The sequence below is a fragment of the Orcinus orca genome, chromosome 10 (genome assembly GCF_937001465.1).
Source record: "Orcinus orca chromosome 10, mOrcOrc1.1, whole genome shotgun sequence".
Taxonomy (NCBI): domain Eukaryota; kingdom Metazoa; phylum Chordata; class Mammalia; order Artiodactyla; family Delphinidae; genus Orcinus; species Orcinus orca.
In genome coordinates this window covers 73,571,569-73,592,495 of record NC_064568.1, presented here as the reverse complement: position 1 = coordinate 73,592,495, position 20,927 = coordinate 73,571,569, and the positions used below count along the sequence as shown (strand labels likewise).

General features: G+C 39.0%; 1 protein-coding gene across 10 annotated transcripts in view; it reads right to left on the bottom strand.

Moving 5' to 3' along the window:
• The window catches only part of UBR2 (ubiquitin protein ligase E3 component n-recognin 2), a 115,927-nt gene extending 99,077 nt beyond the window's left edge, over positions 1-16,850 (bottom strand). For 4 of the 10 annotated variants that reach the window (XM_033424002.2, XM_004267599.4, XM_033424001.2 and 1 more), the window contains exons 1-2: positions 16,418-16,842; positions 6,832-7,091 (exon numbers count right to left, since the gene is read on the bottom strand). In XM_033424002.2, coding sequence (XP_033279893.1) covers positions 6,832-7,091; positions 16,418-16,495 — 338 coding nt within the window. In that variant the 5' untranslated portion in view covers positions 16,496-16,842. Of the gene's footprint in view, positions 1-6,831; positions 7,092-16,417 lie in introns of those variants that run through there. The other 6 variants (XR_007479756.1, XR_007479755.1, XR_007479754.1 and 3 more) reach the window with 6 other exon arrangements.
• Between the last annotated feature and the right edge of the window lie 4,077 nt (positions 16,851-20,927).

Genomic DNA, 20,927 nt, shown 5'->3' with positions numbered 1-20,927 from the left:
AACTACTGAAGCCCGCGCACCTAGAGCCTGTGCTCTGCAACGAGAAGCCACCTCAATGAGAAGCCCGTGCACCACAACGAAGAGTAGCCCCTGCTCGCCGCAACTAGAGAAAGCCCGCATGCAGCAATGAAGACCCAATGCAGCCAAAAAAAAAAAAAACCAGTCTTAAAATAGAACTCTCCTAAAAAGAGATCAAGTGTTCAAGTTTTCTAAAAAGCAAGAAACTAACAAACAACTCTTCTTACTAGAAATAAGTGGTTCTTCCATATTAGAGCTTTATATTTCCAAACAGAAAAGGAATGAAACCATCTCTATCCCTCTGCTTAAGATATTTATTACTCATGGCTCAGTAATGTATTTTAAGACTGAGTATTGTGCTTAAAAAATCTTACATACAAAAATTCCTTATAGGGCTTCCCTGGTGGTGCAGTGGTTGAGAGTTTGCCTGCCGATGCAGGGGACACGGGTTCGTGTCCCGGTCTGGGAAGATCCCACATGCCGTGGAGCGGCTGGGCCCGTGAGCCATGGGCGTCCGGAGCCTGTGCTCCGCAACGGGAGAGGCCACAACAGTGAGAGGCCCGCGTACTGGGGAAAAAAAAAAAAAAAAATTCCTTATAGTTCCCCAAGTGCTTTTATACACATTATCTCATTTTATCCTAACAACTCTGTGAGGGAGGAAAAATAACCCCCAAATCCTGAAGATCACTGAAAACACTTCTAATGTTCATCCACTTCCAAGTTTGCATCTCTTCCAGACATAGGAGAATTACACTTCCCTGCCCTGTTTTGCAGTTGGACAGAGGCCTTCTAACTAGTTCTAGCTAAAGGGATGTAGGCATGGTCATCATTTCTGAGCCAGAGCAATTTATCTGCTGTGCAAGACCCTCCTCTTCCCTTGCTGTGGTGAACCCTAAAAACATTAAGTTTATGGAGATGTTACATGGTATGAAGTAACTACCTAGAGTAGAACCCTCCACTCATCACCCCCACTGATCTGAATTGGTCACACAGTCTGAATAATAAATGTATTTTGGATATTTAAAGTCTCTGAGATTGTAGGGTTGTTTGTTATTTTTAGCATAACCTTATCCATCATTATTGACAGAATTGGAGTTAGAAAAAGTTAAACAAGCAAAACTGTTTAATAAAGTTTATAATAAAGCATCATAAAGTACTATCTGGAAACATATGCTAAGAATATTCCTAACTGGTGGCAGCGTAACTCCCAACCCCAAATTCTGGTAATCTATAACATTCATGCAGTAAGTTTTTAAATGTTAAAAAAGAATGTTTTTAATTTAACTATACAACAAAAACAATGGAACTAAATCTAGCTTAGTTTAAGTTAAAATGTAAACCATACACCAAAGTATGATTTCATATTTTACTAGTATTTTATTTTTCTTAATGGTTATGAGATGTCAAAATATACATAGCTATGATCAACATCAACACTAAGATGATTGCCCCTAATAACAATCACCTCACAGGGTGATAAAGACGCAGACGTAGAGAATGGACTTGAGGACGTGGGGAGAGGCAAGGGTAAGCTGGGACGAAGTGAGAGAGTGGCATGGACATATATACACTACAAATGTAAAACAGATAGCTAGTGGGAAGCAGCTGCATAGCACAGGGAGATCAGCTCAGTGCTTTGTGATCACCTAGAGGGGTGGGATAGGGAGGGTGGGAGGGAGAGGCAAGACGGAGGAGATATGGGGATATAGGTATATGTATAGCTGATTCACTTTTTTATAAAGCAGAAACTAACACCATTGTAAAGCAATTATACTCCAATAAAGATGTTAAAAAAACCACAAAAAAACAACCACCTCTATTTAGAAAGAAATAACAAGTGACAGGTTTGATTACATTTTTCCTAATAGAGAACTAAGTACAGACAAATATAAACATTAGCCCACTGCCTGAAAACACAGCTTTTTCTGACATCACAGAGGCTTCAGAGAGATAATTTGGGACCTACACAATTTTAGAAACAATGAACAAATAACAGAAAAATTAACCTAATTCCCTTCACAGACTCCTTTTCTAAGTACTAAACATAAAAGACTCCTGAATATCATTTTTTCTGGCTAAAGAAGACCTCCACCCTATAGACATAAGTCACCTTTATCCTGAAGGGTCTAGTTTACAAACTCTCCCAGAATTCCAACAACCATATTTCATCTTTCCAAGTAATAGACTCCATTGTCATTTTATCAGGGTCCTGGGTTTCACGGGAACACCTACTTTTAACATAAGACATTCATCCTCAGGACCCCAGCATGGCCATTTACTAAGAGTTTACTATGTACCAAGTACTGTGGAAAGCACTACACAAAGGACCTCATTTACCTTCTCAACAACTGTGTGATAAAGAATTTGGCTGACCTTTGTCTAGGGTTCCTAGGAGGTAACCTGTAAATCCTTGAAATTTCCCACGTGATAGCAGTGTCTTTGCTAGTCATGCTCCCACCCGTCCCCCACATATCTGAAAGTTTATACTAATGAGATAACTTAGAGTGGAGGTTGGCCATATCAGAAAAATCAACCACGTAATTAAAGGGCTGGGGTTTTCAGGCACATAATATTAGCCCCACCTCTGGGAAGGGAAGTGGAGCTGGATATTGAGTCATGTGGGCAATGATTCAATTAATCATGCCTATATAATGAAACCCAATAAAAACTCTGGACACCTAAGCTTGGGTGAGCTTCCCTGGTTGGCAATACTCTGTGTGTTGTCAAGCATTAATGTGCCAGGAGGATAATAACATGTCACTGAGAACAACAAAAACTTAGCACTTGCAAATCTTGCCCTTTGGCTGGTTCTGATTTGTGTCTTTTTGCTATGATAAAACTTTAATCATAAGTGCAGCATTTTCCTGAGTTGTGAGTTGTTCTAGTGAATTATGCAACCTCAAGTAGTCTATGGAGATGCCTGAAATTTGTAGCCAGCTGATGAGAACTGAGGATGGCTCTGGGGTTCCCCAAACTTGCAGCTGTATTTTAGACAGTCTTGTGGAAGTCTGGGCCCTTAACCTGGAGTCGGCCAACTTCAAGCCACAACAAAGTTTAGAAATATCCTCTAAGAGTCTGGTTCAAACTTGAGTCCTAGTGGGGCCATCATATATTATATCCCTCTCCCCCATTCCAGGCTACTTGTCTGTCCAAGTGCAGGTCCCCAGATACTGCTTTCTTTCTTCAGTAGTTCAGGGAATTGGCCAATCTGCCTCTTCTTTCTGGCTACCACAGCCTATCCTCTGCTCCCTGGTTCTTTCCCTCATAAGGCTGGCTGAAAGACATTTTCCAATCTCTTCCATCATAACTATAGCAGTTTCTGTTGTTTGTTTTCCACTTTGCCTTTCCTCCTCCAACTAGCGTATTATATCTCCTTTTCATTTGTAAGTTTTTGCTACTGGCTGTTAAAAGGAAATAAATGCATGCATCCTTCTACCCCAAAATTCTGCTTCTAGGAATGTATCCTGTGTATATACTTCTACACGTGCACAAAGACACAAAGTATAATAATGCAGTATTATTTATAGTCCCAGAAACAACCTACATGTCTACTAATAGAAGACAAGTAGGTAAAGAACAGAACATCCATACAAGACAATAATAACCAGCCATTAAAAAAACAAGACAAAGTCAGCTCTCTCTATATATGTTATTTAACAATCTGACGGACAAATTTTAAATGAAATAAGCAAGATGAAAACAGTTTATGTGGTATGCTAGCATTTATTGAAAAAAGTATAAATGTTTGGATCTAGATATTCATATGATATCTAGATGAATACCCAAGAAACTAGTAACAGTGGTCACCTCTGGATAAGGGAACAGGGAAATTAAGGGATGAGTGGGAGAGGGTACCTTTCATGGCATATACTTTTGTACCTCTTGAGAGACACAACAAAATACATGTTTTGCCTATTATATTAGTTTTTCAAGTCAATTTTTAAAAAGCAGGGGCCAATGCTGTTCTTGGTGTTGTCTATCCTTAATAAATGTATCCTTGTGACCCTTTAGATGATGTCATGAAAATGAAAGCTCTCTCCTCAAACCATGAGGCAATCCCCTTACCCAAGGTGCCTTCCTTTTCATTAATTCTATACATCCTCTAAATATACAGTTAGAGTCCCAGGACAGGTATGAATGGATTAACCTATACCTCCATGCTCTAGTGAAATGATTTTATATCTCAAAGAAACTCCAGACTGACACATCCAAGTCCAAAATCCACCATGCACATACAGGAAAACTCTGCTGAGATCATCCCTGACTTGGTTTCATCCACAAATCCTTTAGGCACACTTAATCTTCAAGTACAGGCAAACAGCTTTTCAGTGCACCACTTTCATTGAGGGAATAGATATACTCCTCCTCCCGTCATCCCACCTCCACTCCTCCAAACTCCCAAAAGCCTATTCCATGAACACTGTTGAAAACACAATTCTTCCTACTTCTTCTTCTAGTAATGGAAGCTCTCAGAACTCTGTCAATTTAATCAAGGCCTTCCTACAAAGCATTCAAACCTGCACCAACCTGTTCTCCCCTGGGATGGACCCCACACATAGACACATATGACATCAGCAGAGAAGGGAGTTAAAATATGCAAAGGAAGAAAACAAGAAAGAATCCTGTGGTGTTGGACTGGAACTAGAGAGACCTACAGATACATAGATCCACTGACAGGGCCTGGGATTAGTGACATACCAATGGCAACAGGCACACTTAGTATCTTATTTCTGAACATTAATCTCTACTAAAAAAGAACTAGGCTCCTTAGAGAAATGGTTCATTTCAGGGCTGGGGTAGGGAAAAGCCCAAGATGTGTCCAAAATATCTTGTGTCAGAAAGAAAAAGGAAGTGCTCAAAGAATGATGGGGACATGAAAAACAACAAAGACATCTTGAAGGGTCTCCCACTGGTCAAATCTAGAACAATTTTGATCACAAGAATAATGGAACTCCATGAACATATACTGATATAAATAAATTAAAATACTGAACATTGATAAGAAACAGGATATTTAATAGTCTCAAAGTATCTCCCCACCAAATACTTACTGATTAAAGAGGGAAAAAGAGTAACTTTACAGTGGAGAAGCCTTGCAGAAATCCGCTTAATCAAGTGATCAAACTTAAAGAGTTATTGAACCAAATCAAAATCATATGCTACTAGATAGGATACAATGAGAACACGTGATTTCTGCAATATTTCTGTGAAAGAGGCAACCTGACTCTAATCATGAAGAGTATCAGACAAACCCAAATTGATGTACATTTACAAAATAAATGGCCTGTAATCTTCAAAATGTCAAGATCATGAAAGTCAAAGAAAAACCGAGGCAACATTCCAGATTGATGATTAAAAGACATGACATACAAATGCCTTCTTCGGAACTGGATCTTTTTGCTACAAAGGATGGTACTACAACAATTGGATCTCAGTTTTCTCATCTGTAAATCATGAGGCTGAACTAGATCTACTGCTCCAAACACCAATAAAGGACTCAAAGAGGTTTCTGTATAGACAAAAAACTAGATCTAACAGCCTTTCAATATATAAAAAGATCTCTATCGGTATTCTAACCATGCTGATAAAGAAAGATTACCATAGACACCCGGAGGTCTTAACCAAAATTAAGCTTATTAAATTTAAGTTGTATGGGAAAAAGTCTTAAGAAAAAAAATGACTCTATCAATAGTATATCCAAACAATGGAATATTACCTAGCTATATCAGCTGATATGGACAGATGTCAATGTCAAGATTTTGTTAAATAGAGAAAGGAAAATTTAGCCCAGTATAGCTAACGTATTCCCTTTTCTATGTATGTCTGTGTATGTGTATGTTTAAGATAGCCCCATATGTGGGCATGTACATGCATAGAAAATTTCTGCAAGGACATATAAAAGTATGTTAACAATGATTAGTTCTGAGAAACAGGAGTAGATAGTCATAAAGGGAGACAGAGCACTTTCCTCTCCATCTTCTACCCTTGTATACTTAATTCTCAACAAGAAATCAAAAAAAAAAAAAACAAAAAAACTCAACCTAGTAGCAGTAAGTACATATAGCACCCACATCATGATTTCTAACTAACATTCCCAACTAAAAGGAAATTCCCTGCATAAATGGCTGATTCTACATATGGGTCAGAGTAAGTACAAAGTGAGGTGTGGACATCTTATGCCAGAAAGCAGAGGCACTCAAAAACTAATAAAGGCATGTGAAAAGGGCAAAGAAGCTAGTGTAACGGGGCTCTCAAAGGTCAAATGTAGGATAATTCGAATATCAAAAAGAATCACTGTAACCATCAAGAAAAGCAAGAAAGTGGGCTTCCCTGGTGGTGCAGTGGTTGAGAGTCCACCTGTCGATGCAGGGGACGCGGGTTCGTTTCCCGGTCCGGGAGGATCCCACATGCCGCGGAGCGGCTGGGCCTGTGAGCCATGGCCGCTGAGCCTGTGCGTCCGGAGCCTGTGCTCCGCAACGGGAGAGACCACAACAGTGAGAGGCCCGTGTTAAAAAAAAAAAGCAAGGAAGTGATTATTACAAGAGTCAAGGTAGGAGCTAATTATGGGGGAGGAATAAAGTACACAATGGGTTTCTGGAATGCTGGTGATGTTCTATATCTTGACCTGGAAAATAATTATATAATGTTTGTTTATAATAATTTATTAAGACACATTTATTTGTTGTGGAAACTAACACACATATATACATATATAATACTGATATTTCATAATTTGAAAACAAAAATGTAAGGTTTCAGGAATAAAAAAGTCAAGTAAAAACAAGGAAAGAAAGAAAATGACAATTATCTTACCTGCAAGAGTATGTAGGTTCTCCCACTTTAAAAACACGACCACAAAGATGAGAAGGTTTGTTTGTTTGTTCAAGTTTTGAAAATCCCAACTCAGGATCTTCACCACAAAGGTACCATTCCATTGGTCCCAACAAAACTTGGTGTGCCAACATGTCTTCTTTCTGTGGAAAAGGGTTGGGACCCCTGCAGTAGATTTTGGGTACATAGTGAGCCAAATGCTGGTTCACTTCTCTAGTGAGGTCAGTTGCTTGCAGCCATTTCTTTAAAAAAGAAAAAAGAAAAAATAGTTTTAAACAAGGTCAATAAACTGCTAATTTGAATAAACATACTCTATTTTCTTTTAGGTGCAAAAATAATGAGTCTTATAAATTATTTTATTGACATTCATCACTGCATGTCTTCTTTCCAAAAAAGGATAAAACTCAATTTAGAATTTTACTAAAATGCCCAGTATTTTAAAATTCAACTTAAAGTGAAAGTAAAGTGGAACGAGCCCATCTCCTCAAAATGACTCTTGAAGCAACCTTCTGTAGGCAATACAGGAAAATGACCACAACATATCATCTTATAAGACACTAGCCATTGAGCCCATCTGACTTCCTTTCTAATTTCTAATGCTTTGCTCAAATGATATTCTGATTGTGATCTGGATTCTCCTGTCGGTTTGCTGACAGGAAGAGCATACAGTGAACATGAACAGCCAATACACTAATTCTATTTCTCAATGATTATAAAGGACACGCCAGTCTCTTATGAATGTCAGTCCATAAGAGAGTTTGTTCTATCGATTATATCTTTATTCCCTGATCAACCTCTCTATAAGCCCTTTCTGCTTTGCTCTCCCTGTTAAAAACATTTTAAAAAGTCACTTTCCCCTGTCCCCAAACTTTCATGTCCTACTACCTGTGATAATTATACTTAGATATCTAATAGATACTGTGATATTATGATAAGAAAAACATATTTGGTCTTCTCATTCCTAGCACAGAGCTCTTAAAAATCTTCCAATTTCCTAAGTGATAAGTGAGATAAAAGTGAAAGGAATGTCTTTTGCTATTCATAACAAGCCCCCTTCAATCAGGCCTGAGTTGATATTACTAAGGTGAGTTTTGGAAAGCCCCTAAAGATGGGAAGCTAGTTGCCAGGGGAACTAGCCACATGATTAGTAGGGTGGAACTTACAGTCTCCACCCCAACCAACTTCAGGGAAGGGAGAGGTGCTGGAGGTGGAGTTAAGCACTAATGACCAATCATTTGATCATCATGCCTATGGAGGCACAAAGCCTCCATAAAAATCCAAAAATTTCGGGGTTCAGAGATCTCCTTGGTTGATGAACAAACAGAGGTGCTGGCACGCCCAGAGAGGGCATGGAAGCTCCACACCCCTTCCCACATACCTTGCTCTATTCCATCTGGCTGTTCCTGAGTTGTATCATTTTATAATAAACAAGTAATCTAGTAAATAAACTGTTTCCCTGAGTTTTGTGAGCCATTCTAGAAAATTATCGAACCCAAAGAGGGGGTCATGGGAACCCCCTAATTTGCAACATAAGTTGTGGGTAACCTGAGGACCCACTGCTTGTGATTGGCATCTGCAGTAGTGAAGCGGGGCAGCCTTGTGGGACTGAGCCCTTAATCTGTGGGATCTGATGCTAACTGCAGGTGTACAGTGTCAGAACTGACTGAGTTGTAGGACACCCAACTGGTGTCTGCTGAGAACGAGAGAATTGCCTGGTGTAGGAAACCACCACCACCACCCCCCCCCCCCCCCACACACACACACACACACGTTTGGCGGCCGGAAGTATTGATGTGAGAATAAAAAGAAAAGGAAGAAACAGTTTTTCCTTTCAGACACCAACTCAATATGTCCAAAATTGAACTCATGATCTCCCACACCACAAAAAACACCCTGCTATTTTCTCCGTTTCTCTATTTCAGACACCAGCATCTACCCAGGTATCCAAACCAGAAAAACTCAGAAATCTTTTTTCCTCACCCCAACATCCAATTAGTCATCATGTCTTGTCTATTAGGCCTCCTAAGTATCTGTTGAATCCATCCATTTCTTTCTCTCCATCTCCGGTGGCACTACTTCCACTACCCTAGTCCAAACTCCTCACTCCTGTCTTTTGCAAGGATTAATGCAACTGTGTCCTAACTAGTAATCCCCACTAGTCTGGTCCCTCTACAGTCCATTTTTCCAACCTCACTACCAGAGTGTTTCTTGCAAAATGCCAGTCTGATCATGTCATTCAGCTTCCCCTTCTATTTAGGATCAAATCAAGTCCACTGACATGGTTTACAACAGCGGTCCCCAAACGTTTTGGCACCATGGACTGGTTTAATGGAAGACAATTTTTCCACAGACGGCGGGTGGGGGGGTGGTTCAGACGGTAATGCTAGCGATGGGGAGCGGCAGATGAAGCTTCGCTGGCTCGCCTGCTGCTCACCTCCTGCTGTGCAGCCCAGCTCCTGACAAGCTGTGGACCACTACCGGTCCTCAGCCCGGGGGTTGAGGACCCCTGGTTTACAAGGTCCTTTGCCTTGTATCATACTTTCCAGTTTCCTCCTCCTGATCAGTATTGCTCCTCTCTCTCTGCTTTACAGGGCTGTTATCTACTCATTCTTCAGATCTCAGTTTATGTTTCACTTTCTCTAAGACGTCTTCTTAGCCTCTTCCTCACCCCCATCTCCTTCCCCTATCCCCCATGTCTAAAACAGAACCAAGCCCCAGTGGGCAGTTAGTAAAATCCGTTAACTGAATGACTATAAATATGTATATACTACTGACTGTCACTTAACATTGACATTACAGAAAGATGTTTGGCTTTAATGGAACGTGGCTTCAATGGACACAGAAATAAAGCAGATCCAGGCCTGCAGGTTCTTAAAAACCAAACCAAATAAGCCCTATATAGGCATCCTTCAAACCACCTCCTTTCTTTTCCCTTTCTATTTCCTTAAGTCCTAAGGCTTTCCCCTATATTCTGTCATTTATTTATTCCTGCTTCCCATGCCAATTCCATCTGTGTTTATTTGTCCTCCAAATAAACATAATTTATTTAGTTACAAATTATGTCATTAAGACCTGCTCATTTTGGCTCTAAACCAAGTGAAAATTTGAAATCAGAAAATATGAAACAACTCACTTCTACAAAAATGCAGTTAACTGTTAACTCATAAGTCCAATGTTTACCTATAGATTACAACCTAAATTTCAAATTACATCCTTGTTAAAAAAGAGTTTATGAAGATTGGGATTGACACATATACACTATTGATAGTATGTATAAAACAGACAACTAATGAGAACATACTGTATAGCACAGGGAACTCTACTTAATGCACTGTGTTGACCTAAATGGGAAGGAAATCCAAAAAAGAGGGGATATATGTATATATATAGCTGATTCATTTTGCTGTACAGGAGAAACTAACACAACATTGTAAAGCAGCTATACTCCAAAAAAAATTAATTAAAAAAAAAAGTTTACGTTTATGTGATGTCTAACACTGTTAAGACAAGAGAATAAGGTCTTCTTTTTAACTATTACTTGCACAATCTTCAGCTCACTTCCTTCCTCTGAAAAAATAACATATATAGAGAGATTTTACATATTCATGAGGTGATATATACTACCTTTCTAGTCAATTTCACATTTTAGAGAACTTTTCCTAAAAATGTAAAAATCTCTTCATAAGTTAAGGGGCTGGATGGAAACTTATAACAGTGAAAAACTTTTCACCCTGAAAGTGAAACAATCCTTTCTAAATGTTACTAATTTTGCTGTGTTTGCTTTATGCAAGTAGGAAAGAGACTAAATTACTCTTAAAACAGTACTTCTGGTGAGACAATCCCATAGGTTTAAAGATTGTTCAAGAGATGTCTAACACTGTAAGACAAGAGTATAAGGTCTTACAAGGAGAAGTGGAGAAGTGGCTCCAAATCAAAATTATACACACACACACATTAAGTTCAGTAATTATAAAACAAACGAGAAAAAAAAAAAAGATAGTCAATAGTAAAAGACAGAGTCAACCAAAAAGCAAACAAAAATCTAATTCTTTGAGCTAAAAAACATGTTTTTGGCCACATCAAAGGGGTTTTCACCCATTGTCAGCAAACTCTAATTCAAAATATGAATGCAGTCAAATTATCCTAAGCAATTTATTGTTTATGGATGAAAAATTAAGCATTCAGATTCAAGAATTCACCTCCACAATCCTAGAAAACTATGCTTCAATTTTAATTTACAACACATTTAAAGGTTTTATTTTAACAGCAATTTTTTGTTTTATATTTTATGTTCCCATTTCTCTTAAAATTTCACTTTTGCAGAATTTTAATCCAGGGAGGATAAAGGGTGATGCTTTCTAAAAGAAATTATGTTGTCTTGTGGCTCTAACAACACTGATGGGTCAAATCTGTTCACAGATTTCTTAAACAAAAAATTCAGAAACTAATATCAGCTTCTGGTTAAGAAAAAAAAATCAGTTGCCTTATACAAAATATATCATTAGTAAAACAAGCATTTTACTCTAAATATCTTTTATTATATATTATTATAAATTATTAACAAGACACAAAAGTCTGTTTCAAGAAAGGCAGGCATATGCTCCATTTAAAACCACCTCACAGGACTTCCCTGGTGGCACAGTGGTTAAGAATCCGCCTGCCAATGCAGGGGACACGGGTTCAAGCCCTGGTCTGGGAAGATCCCACGTGCCACAGAGCACATAGAGTGCACCACAGCTAATGAGCCTGCGCTCTAGAGCCCGTGAACCACAACTACTGAGCCCGTGTGCCACAACCACTGAAGCCCACACGTCTAGGGCCCATGCTCCGCAAAAAGAGAAGCCACCGCAATGAGAAGCCCACACACCACAACGAAGAGTAGACCCCGCTCACCACCAACTAGAGAAAGCCCACTCGCAAAACAAAACAAACAAAATCAAACAAAAAACCACCTGATTTGGGATTTTAACTTTATTAAATTTAAACACTTAATATATAAAGCAAGACACCTTTACATGAAAAAATCGATACCAGAAATATAGAATTAGTGGTTAGCGACACTATAGATTAAAAAAAAAAAGTTGTGAAGAGAAAATTTCTGGCTGCCAGAAAATTTCTGGCTGCCTTTAAGAATAATGGTTCACATATTTCTCAAAAGAAAGAAAACCTATAGCTTTTCATATCAGATCTCAGTAATATAAGCTAACTGTAACTGTTTCTTCAACATGAAGAATTATTGATATTTCTAATTTGGTTGCATGTTAATCTGTCCTTATTTCAGACACTTGTGGCTGTCACGCTAATGTGCACACCAGAGTAATAAGCACTATCTTATTAGAAGTCCTCAATAACGGAAGTAGAGAAACTGTCAACTCATTCCACTAAAGTAAACATGTTATGACAATGTTTGCAGGAGCTCGCCTTTTTTGGAAAGCTAATTTCAGCCTTGGGATAGAGAGCAAGTACAATAAACACAAAAATCAAAGAATCCCTAGGGATTAGCCTTTTATCACAGTATCTAATTATTCTATGCCAAATTAAAATTGTACTCTATTTAAGCACATTTGATTTTGCTTTCGAACAAGGATAACCAACATGTAAGTTAACTACAAAACAACAATCTAAAACAACAATTGCTAGGGCCAAAATGGAGCTTTCGGGACTATACTAAGAAAAAATTAGAACTAAGAAAAATTTAAAACAAATCATATTAAGAGTTCTAGAAATGAAGTAAAAACATTCACAAATCAAAATAATACAGAAACTCAGTAATAAAAAACAAGTGAATCTAATTTAAAAATAGGCAAAAAACAGAAGACAAAATGAAAAAATAGGCAAAAGATCTGAATTGACACTTCCAAAGAAGATATACAAATAGCCAATAAGCTTATGAAAAGATGTTCAACATCATGAGTCACGAGGGAAATACTGATACAAATCAAAACTACAAGGAGATGCCACTTTACACCTAACAGAATGGCTATAATCAAAAAGACAGACAATTAACTAGTGCTGGCAAGGATGTGAAAAAACCCACTGAAAACTTCACATCTGCTAGTGGGAAGGTAAAATGATGCAGCCATTTTAGTCTAGCAATTCCTGACCCAGCAATTCCACTCCTGGGTATATGCCCAAGAGAAATGAAAACATATGTCCCCATAAAAAATTGTACAGAAATGTTCACCATAGCACAATTCATAATATCCACAAAGTAGAAATAATCCAAACATCCATCAACGGATGAATGGATAAATAAAATATGGTATATCCATGTAATGGACTATCATTTGGCAGTAAAAAGGAATGAAGTATTGATGATACATGCTGCAACATGGACGAACCTTAAAAACTTATGCTAAGTGAAAGAAGCCAGTCACAAAAGACAACATATTACATGATTCTGTTTACATGAAATTTCCAGAATAGACAAATCTATGGAGACAAAGAAATAGGTCAGCAGTGGGCCTAGAGTTTGGGAGGTTAGGAGAAAATGGGGAGTGTATAGCTAATGGATATAGGATTTCTTTTTTGCAGTGATGAAAATGTACTAAAATTGATTGTGGTGAGGGCTGCACAACTCTGCATATACTAAAAACCACTGACTTGAATTGTAAGATACGTGAATTTTATATAAAACTGTTGAAAATTTTAAGGCAAAAAGTAACCAATATAAGTATAATACTCTACATAAGACTTCTATAATGAATATGTATTTCCTTCAGATTTGGGGAAAAACAATATATGTACCTCTTAAATCATAATCATCCACTGGAACATATAATCAAATCTGTGGAGCATGAAATGTAGATAGAGTCAAGAAGTGTTGGGGGGGAAGTCATACTTGTAGAATCAACTCTATCAAGGAAAAGAAAAAACTACAACAGAGGGCCACTTTAATATCCTAAACTTAAAATTATTGAAGTGAGTAGTACTTAAATACTTTTATTTGTGAGGCATTCTACTAAGAATAGATGGGATCACAAAAAGTCCTTCCTCCTCATAATACAAATAAGAAAAGCAAGTGTGTAAATAAATTGTGCGAAAAATGCCACTAGTCATTATTAAGTAACTTTAGATGGATGTGATCCCAACAAATTATCAGCAACAGAGGTCTAAAGGCTGTTAATAACTGCTTTGCTTGTTTACCCTCTCTAAAATTTATTTTTACCGGAGAAAACTTTATTAATTCATTTTAATTAAAAAAATATATTTATTTATTTTTTGGCTGTATTGGGTCTTAGTTGCGGTAGACGGGATCTTTGTTGCAGCATACAGGATATTTAGTTGCAGCATGAGAACTCTTAGTTGCAGCATGTGGGATCTACTTCCCTGACTAGGGATTGAAACTGGGCCACCTGCATTGGGAGCGCTGACTCTTAATCACTGGACCACCAGGGAAGTCCCCCAATTAATTTTAATTTGTGATGAATGGCTGGGCTGGGGCCTAAGCTGAAAGAACAGTAAAGTGTTATGCTGTTTTAATCAAATACAAACAATAAACTCCTCACAAAGTAAGGGCAAATTATACTGCTGCAAGAATCTTGTATTTTAATATTAGATGAACGCTTCTTTAAGAAATTTTGTTGGCCTTCAGACTAAATTTTTTTTTAATCTTATTTTTCAGAAAGTGATTTAAAAGTAAACAGAGCAAAGGGACTTCCCTGGTGGTCCAGCGCTTTAAGACTCCGTGCTCCCAATGCAGGGGGCCTGGGTTTGATCCTTGGTCAGGGAACTAGATCAAGCATGCCGCAACTAAAGACCTGGCGCAGCCTAATAAATAAATAAATAATTTTAAAAAGAAGAGTAAACAGAGCAAAACTAAAATGTAGCTCAGACTGTGAACTTCACAAACTCGAATTAAGTCCAAATTTATAAGTTTTGACTGCATTTTCCTTAATTTCCCCCACTACATCTGAGAATTTCACTACACAAGGACTAGGAGCATTGCTCTCTAGCACCAGTTTTATAACTAGTTTCCTCAGGAACCTCAACAAACTGGAGAAGCTCTAATCACTTGATAGCTTGCACTTTTATTTGTTTATTTTAATTTTTATTCTATATTGGAGTATAGTCCATTAACAATGTTGTGTTAGTTTCAGGTATACGGCAGCTTGCACTTTTAGAATTGGAAAAACAGAGTACATAGCCTGTATCACTGGGTCAACAGACAAAATTTGGTGGGAGTAAAAAAAAATTTTTGAGGTAAATAACAGATTAGCTATCAATCTAGATATTGATAAGATCACATGGATAGGGAATAGCTGTCATTACCATTTTACTATTTACTTTGAACACTGCTTTCGTTTTCTTTTTCAACCTCTTGATAAATGAAAAGGCAGATGGGGAAAATCCTTGGGTTGCAATACTAAGCGGAAAGTAAATGAAAACAGAACTAGACTAAACAAGTTGGTTTAAAAACAAACAAACAAACAAAGATGCATCATTCAACAATGTATTTCTTTAAACTTTTCAACTCTACTCCTGACATTTATTTCCACTATGAGTTTAGTGTCTTCATCAATTCACCCAAAATAACTCCTCACTAACCAACAGCCCCACAGCGCCCCACTACAATTTTGCTCCTAACATTCAGATTGTTGACTTGTGCTCAAAGGTCACTCCCTTCCTATCAGCTTTTTAAATTGGAGGCCCTAGAGGTGGGGCCTCAGCTGTTTTGGCCCATTCAGAATCATTATGGACAATTTGTTCTAGGGGGTGTTCCCTGTCCGTGAGGAAAGATACCATCGAGTTTTATTAATTATTTTACAACTCTGCTACTTATACAGCATATTCGTATTACAGTTTAAGTACAAGACTAGGTCTGAATGCTTTAAGTTTGGGGCGTAACTGCTCCCACTATGCTGTGACCAAATCTCACATTATTAGCTTCCATTTACTGAGAGGTGCTCTCTCAAAGTTATATAACGTTTGTTCTCCATCCAACTATCCCCAACTCCTAGACAAATTATTGTTTTAATCTCCCAGTCTCCACTACCACTTTCTCACACTCAGTTAACGTGTCAAGACACTACTTTCCGTACATTCATCAACGTTGTAGACTGACCAAACCGGTGCGAAAACGCACTGAAGAGGTAAAGAGGGTGAACAGTGTCGCTGGCATCCTTTGGTGCCTAGGGCGGTCCCAGAAACAAAATAAGGTAGCAGGTTTCAGAGGAGGAGGCAAATGAATCAGGAAGACAAAGTACCCAAAAAACCAGGAAGCGTCTTTCCCTCCCCTCTTCTAAGAGCTGACATAAAGGGCAAAGGCCCTGTGCTGGGGACTTACTGGGAGTGTGGGGGAAAGCAGAAATAATGGAAGAGCGAAAGGGTACGTGAGGGTGGCTGGTGCACCCAGCAGCCCTGCGGGCTACTCGTGGATAAAGAAGGAAGGAGAGGGGCAAGATCTGGGGCCTCCCCAGGCCGTTACCCACAAGGCGAGGCCGGCGGGGCCAGCGCGGTCGTCACCCCAAGTCAGGGCCCGGCCGCTCCGGGATTTCCAGTAATCTGTTCCTCCCCCGGGGCGCGGCCTGCGACGGCCGGACGTCCCCGCCTGGGTCCCGGCACTCACCCCCGCGGTCTCCTCAGCCGAACATTCCAGCAAACTCCGGTCTAGGCCCTGCACCTCGGGCTCCAGCTCCGACGCCATCTTCCCTCCTTCGCCTCCCCAGCGCTGGCGCCGCTACCGCCGCCCCGAGGGCCGCGGCCTCGCCACAGCCCCGGCGGCCGAGACCGCCACCGCTGCCCCGGACGGTCGGTCCCGAGCCGCCCAGGCGGCCGCGGGTGGAAAAGACGGAGAGTAGCGTGAGGTGAGCCGGGCAGAAGGGACGGCGCGTCCTGCGCTCCCTCGCGGGCTCTGCGCCCAGAGTCAAGTCACTGCCTCGTCCCTGCCCCGTGGAAGGACACAGAGAACCCGGGCCTGGCACTCTTGCCCGCTTCTACCGCGTCCCGCTCCGGGAAAGGGGCAACAACACCCAAAAGGCGAAGCAGAGCACTCTGGGAACTGTAGTCGTCCTCCGCACGGCCAGGGAAAAGGTGGAGCCCTTACAAGGAGGCCCCAGGATGGCATTGTGGGAGTTGTAGTCCATCTCCTCCTAAGAGCCTTGGGCAAACGGCAGATAAGCGGGCGGGCGGGGCTTTTGTGCCCAGCGAGAATCATAGAATCATAGCGGCGAGAGGCGCCCACCAGGGAAGAGGCGAGAAGCGCGAGATCATGTGTGGTACTGAGTTTTATTCCCTTAACACCCTTTGTTCATTTTTGTATCCCCCAGAGCTTAGAACAGTGCCTGGCACGTGGCAGAACTCGAGTACTTTTCAAAGCCTGGCATATGTACGAACTCAAATACTTGTCGAATGAACGAATTACGTTCTATCCCTATTGTTCTAAGGCCCTGTCATCCATCAACCCCTCATTCTTTAGACTGGTAACCGAGGTGTACATTTCTCAGGTTTTTAAAGGTTTTAAAACATGTTAAAATGGTGTTAAAGGAAACGTTTCCAAGTGATTTAGATATGACCGTTTATTAAAATTTATAACAAATCTTGCTGCAGAGGAGAAGGAGTCTACCAAGCCAATTCAAAGGTTCACTCTTGATAGGGACATTTTATAGAAATAAATAATCATTGTTAGATTAGATACAAAAGAAAATTACGTTTGGGTAGAGGTAATTAGGCTCTTGACTGATAGTTGGGTGAGTGGATTTCTTAGAACAAGTCTCCAATTCCTTTAGAGTTATCAGAAAATTGCTTAACATTTTATTAGGCATGCTGATTTATTCCCACAAAGAAATTGTGAATTACATTAGGCAAAAAAAATTCTGAACCAATCCAGGTTTGGGACATGTTTTTGTTGTTACTGTTAACAAAATTATAATATTAACCAAGTTTTTTTTTTTTAAGGAAATAAAAATTACCCATCATCCCACAGTCCAAATAAGCCTTGTCATCACTTAAAAAAAAAAAAACTAATATATGTATAAGATTAGAACTTCAAGCTCAATGGAAATATTCAGTATTTTTAAAGGAAAAAAATTAAAACTATGCCTCTTACCCCAAGTCCCTCTCCCCAAAGAAAAGCCTTTTTAATACTTTCTTATGATTCTATCCAGAAAAAAAAGTATGCATCTATCTGCATAGATATCTAGAATGAGAGATCTTGAAATGTTCTACTATATGTTACTTTCTTCTTTGCCCAACTTCCTTGCACTGATGCACTCCCTAGTCAGAGTCAACCTGGAGGAAAACTGGGGTTGTTACAACCCAGAAGCAAAGATAATGCCTCTTTAAGAGTCCTAATATAGAATTAAAGCCATTAAAATACATTGTAAAGAAATTTTTATTATTTTTTATTCTTTTTGGATTGATTTTAGTGTCCTTTTTTCGAAATTCTTGAGTTGGATGTTTGCTATTAACCATTCTCTTTTTTTTCAGTATGTACATGTAAGGCAGTGGTTTTCAAACTTGAGCATGTATCAGAATTACCTCGAGGTCTTGATAAAATACAGGTTTCTGGACCCCACTCTCAGAATTTCTGATTCAATAGATTTTGGGTGGAGACTGGAAATTGCATTTCTGTCAAGTTCCTGGTCATTCTGTGGGCCTGGGGACCAACTTCAAGAATCACAGATTTATTAACGCAGTACATTTCCATTATATAATGCTTTAATTACATTACACAAATTTGGGTATATAGTGTTTTCATTATCATTCTTTAGTATGTTCTTAAATTTTCATATGTGTATGGCATTGTGATCTTTTCTTTTCTTTTCTTTTTCATATACATGACTCATTTATTTTGCAACTGGAAGGTTATACCTCTTAATCTCCCTCACTTTTTTCTTTCCTCCTCCCACCTGCTCCCCTATGGCAACCACCTGTTTTTTCTCTGTACCTATAGCACTGTTTCTGTTTTGTTATATTTGTTCATTTGTTTTGCTTTTTAGATGCACATATAAGTGAAATCATGCAGTATTTATTTTATTCTGTCTGACATATTTTTCATAGCATAAAACCCTCTAGGACCACCCATGTTTTCACAAATGGCAAGATTCCATTCTTTTTTGTGGCTGAGTAATATTCCATTGTATATGTGTACCACATCTTCTTGATCCGTTATCGATAGGTGCTTAGGTTGCTTCCATATCTTGGATATTGTAAATAATGCTGCAATGAACATAGGAGGGCATATATATTTTCTAATTATTGTTTTCATTTTCTTCAGATAAATACAGAGGAGTGGAATTTCTGGATCATATGGTAGTTCTATTTTTAATTTTTTGAGGAATCTCCATACTGTTTTCCATAGTGACGGCACCAATTTACCTTCCCACCAACAGTGCATGAGAGTTCCCTTTTCTCCACCTCCTGTTATTTATTGTCTTTTTGATAATAGACATTCTGACAGGTGAGAGGTGTTATCTCATTGTGTTTTTGTTTTTAATTTTATTTTTGACTGCACTGGGTCTTCTTTGCTGCACACGGGCTTCCTCTAGTTGCGGCAAGCAAGGGCTCTTCTTTGTCATGGTGAGCAGGCTTCTCATTGTGGTGGCTTCTCTTGTTGCAGAGCATGGGCTCTAGGTGCACAGGCTTCAGTAGTTGTGGCTCACGGGTTCTAGAGGCTCAGTAGTTGTGGTGCACGAGCTTAGTTGCTCCACGACATGTGGAATCTTCCCGGACCAGGGCTCAAACCCATGTCCCCGCACTGGCAGGCGGATTCTCAACCACTGCGCCGCCAGGGAAGCCCCACTCATTGTGGTTTTGATTTGCATTTCCCTGATGGTTAGTGATGCTGAACATCTTTTCATGTCCCTGTTGGCCATCTATTTGTCTTCTTTGGAAAAATGTCTGTTGAGATTCTCTGCCCATTTTTTAATCAGGTTGTTTGTTTTTCAGATGTTGAGCTGCATAAGTTCTTTGTATATTATATTTTAGATTTTAACCCCTCATCAGATATACTGTTCGCAAATGTCTTCTCCCATTCAGTAAGTGGCCTTTTCACTTCGTTGATAGTTTCCTCTGCTGAGCAAAAGATTTTTAGTTTGAGGTAGTCCGATTTGTTTATTTTTGCTTTTGTTTCTCTTGCCTGAGGAGACATATCCAAAAAAATATTACTAAGATCAATGTCAAGGAACTTACTGCCTATGCTTTCTTCTAGAAGTTTTATGGTTTCAGGTCTTACATTTAAGTCTTTAATCCATTCTCAGTTTATTTTTGTGCATGATGTGAGAGGGTAGTCCAGTTTGGTTCTTTTGCATGTAGCTGTCCAGTTTTCCCAACACCATTTACTGAAGAGGTTGTCTTTTCCCTATTGTATATTCTTGCCTTCCTTGTCATAGATTAATTGCCCATATAATGTGGGTTCATTTCTGGGCTATCTTTTCTGTTCCATTGATCTGTGTGTCTGTTTTTGTGTCAGTACCACAATGGTTTGATAGTTTAGTTTGAAATCAGGGAGCATGATAACTCCAGCTTTGTTCTTCTTTCTCAAGATTGTTTTGTCTATGTGGAGTCTTCTGTGTTTACATACAAATTTTAGAATTATGTATTCTAGTTCTGTGAACAATGTCATTGGTATTTTGATAGGGATTGTATTGAATCTGTTGATTGCCTTGGGTAGTATGGTCATTTTAACAAAATTAATTCTTTCAATCCATGAACACAGGGTATCTTTCCGTCTGTGTCATCTTCAATTTCTCTCGTCAGTGTCTTATAGTTTCCCAAGGACAGGTCTTTTACCTCCTTAGTTAGATTTATTCCTAGATATTTTATTCTTTTTGACAGGATTATAGCTGGGATTGTTTTCTTAATTTCTCTTTCTGATAGTTCACTGCTAGTGTATAGATATGCAACAGATTTCTGTATATTAATTTTGTATCCTGCAACTTTACTGAATTCATTGATAAGTTCTGGTAGTTTTTTGTGGTATCTTTGGGATTTTCTACATATAGTATCATGTCATCTGCAAACAGTGACAGTTTTACTTCTTCCTTTCCAGTTTGGATTCCTTTTGTTTCTTTTTCTTGTCTGATTGCTGTGGCTAGGACTTCCAATACTATGTTGAATAAAAGTGGCGATAGTTGACA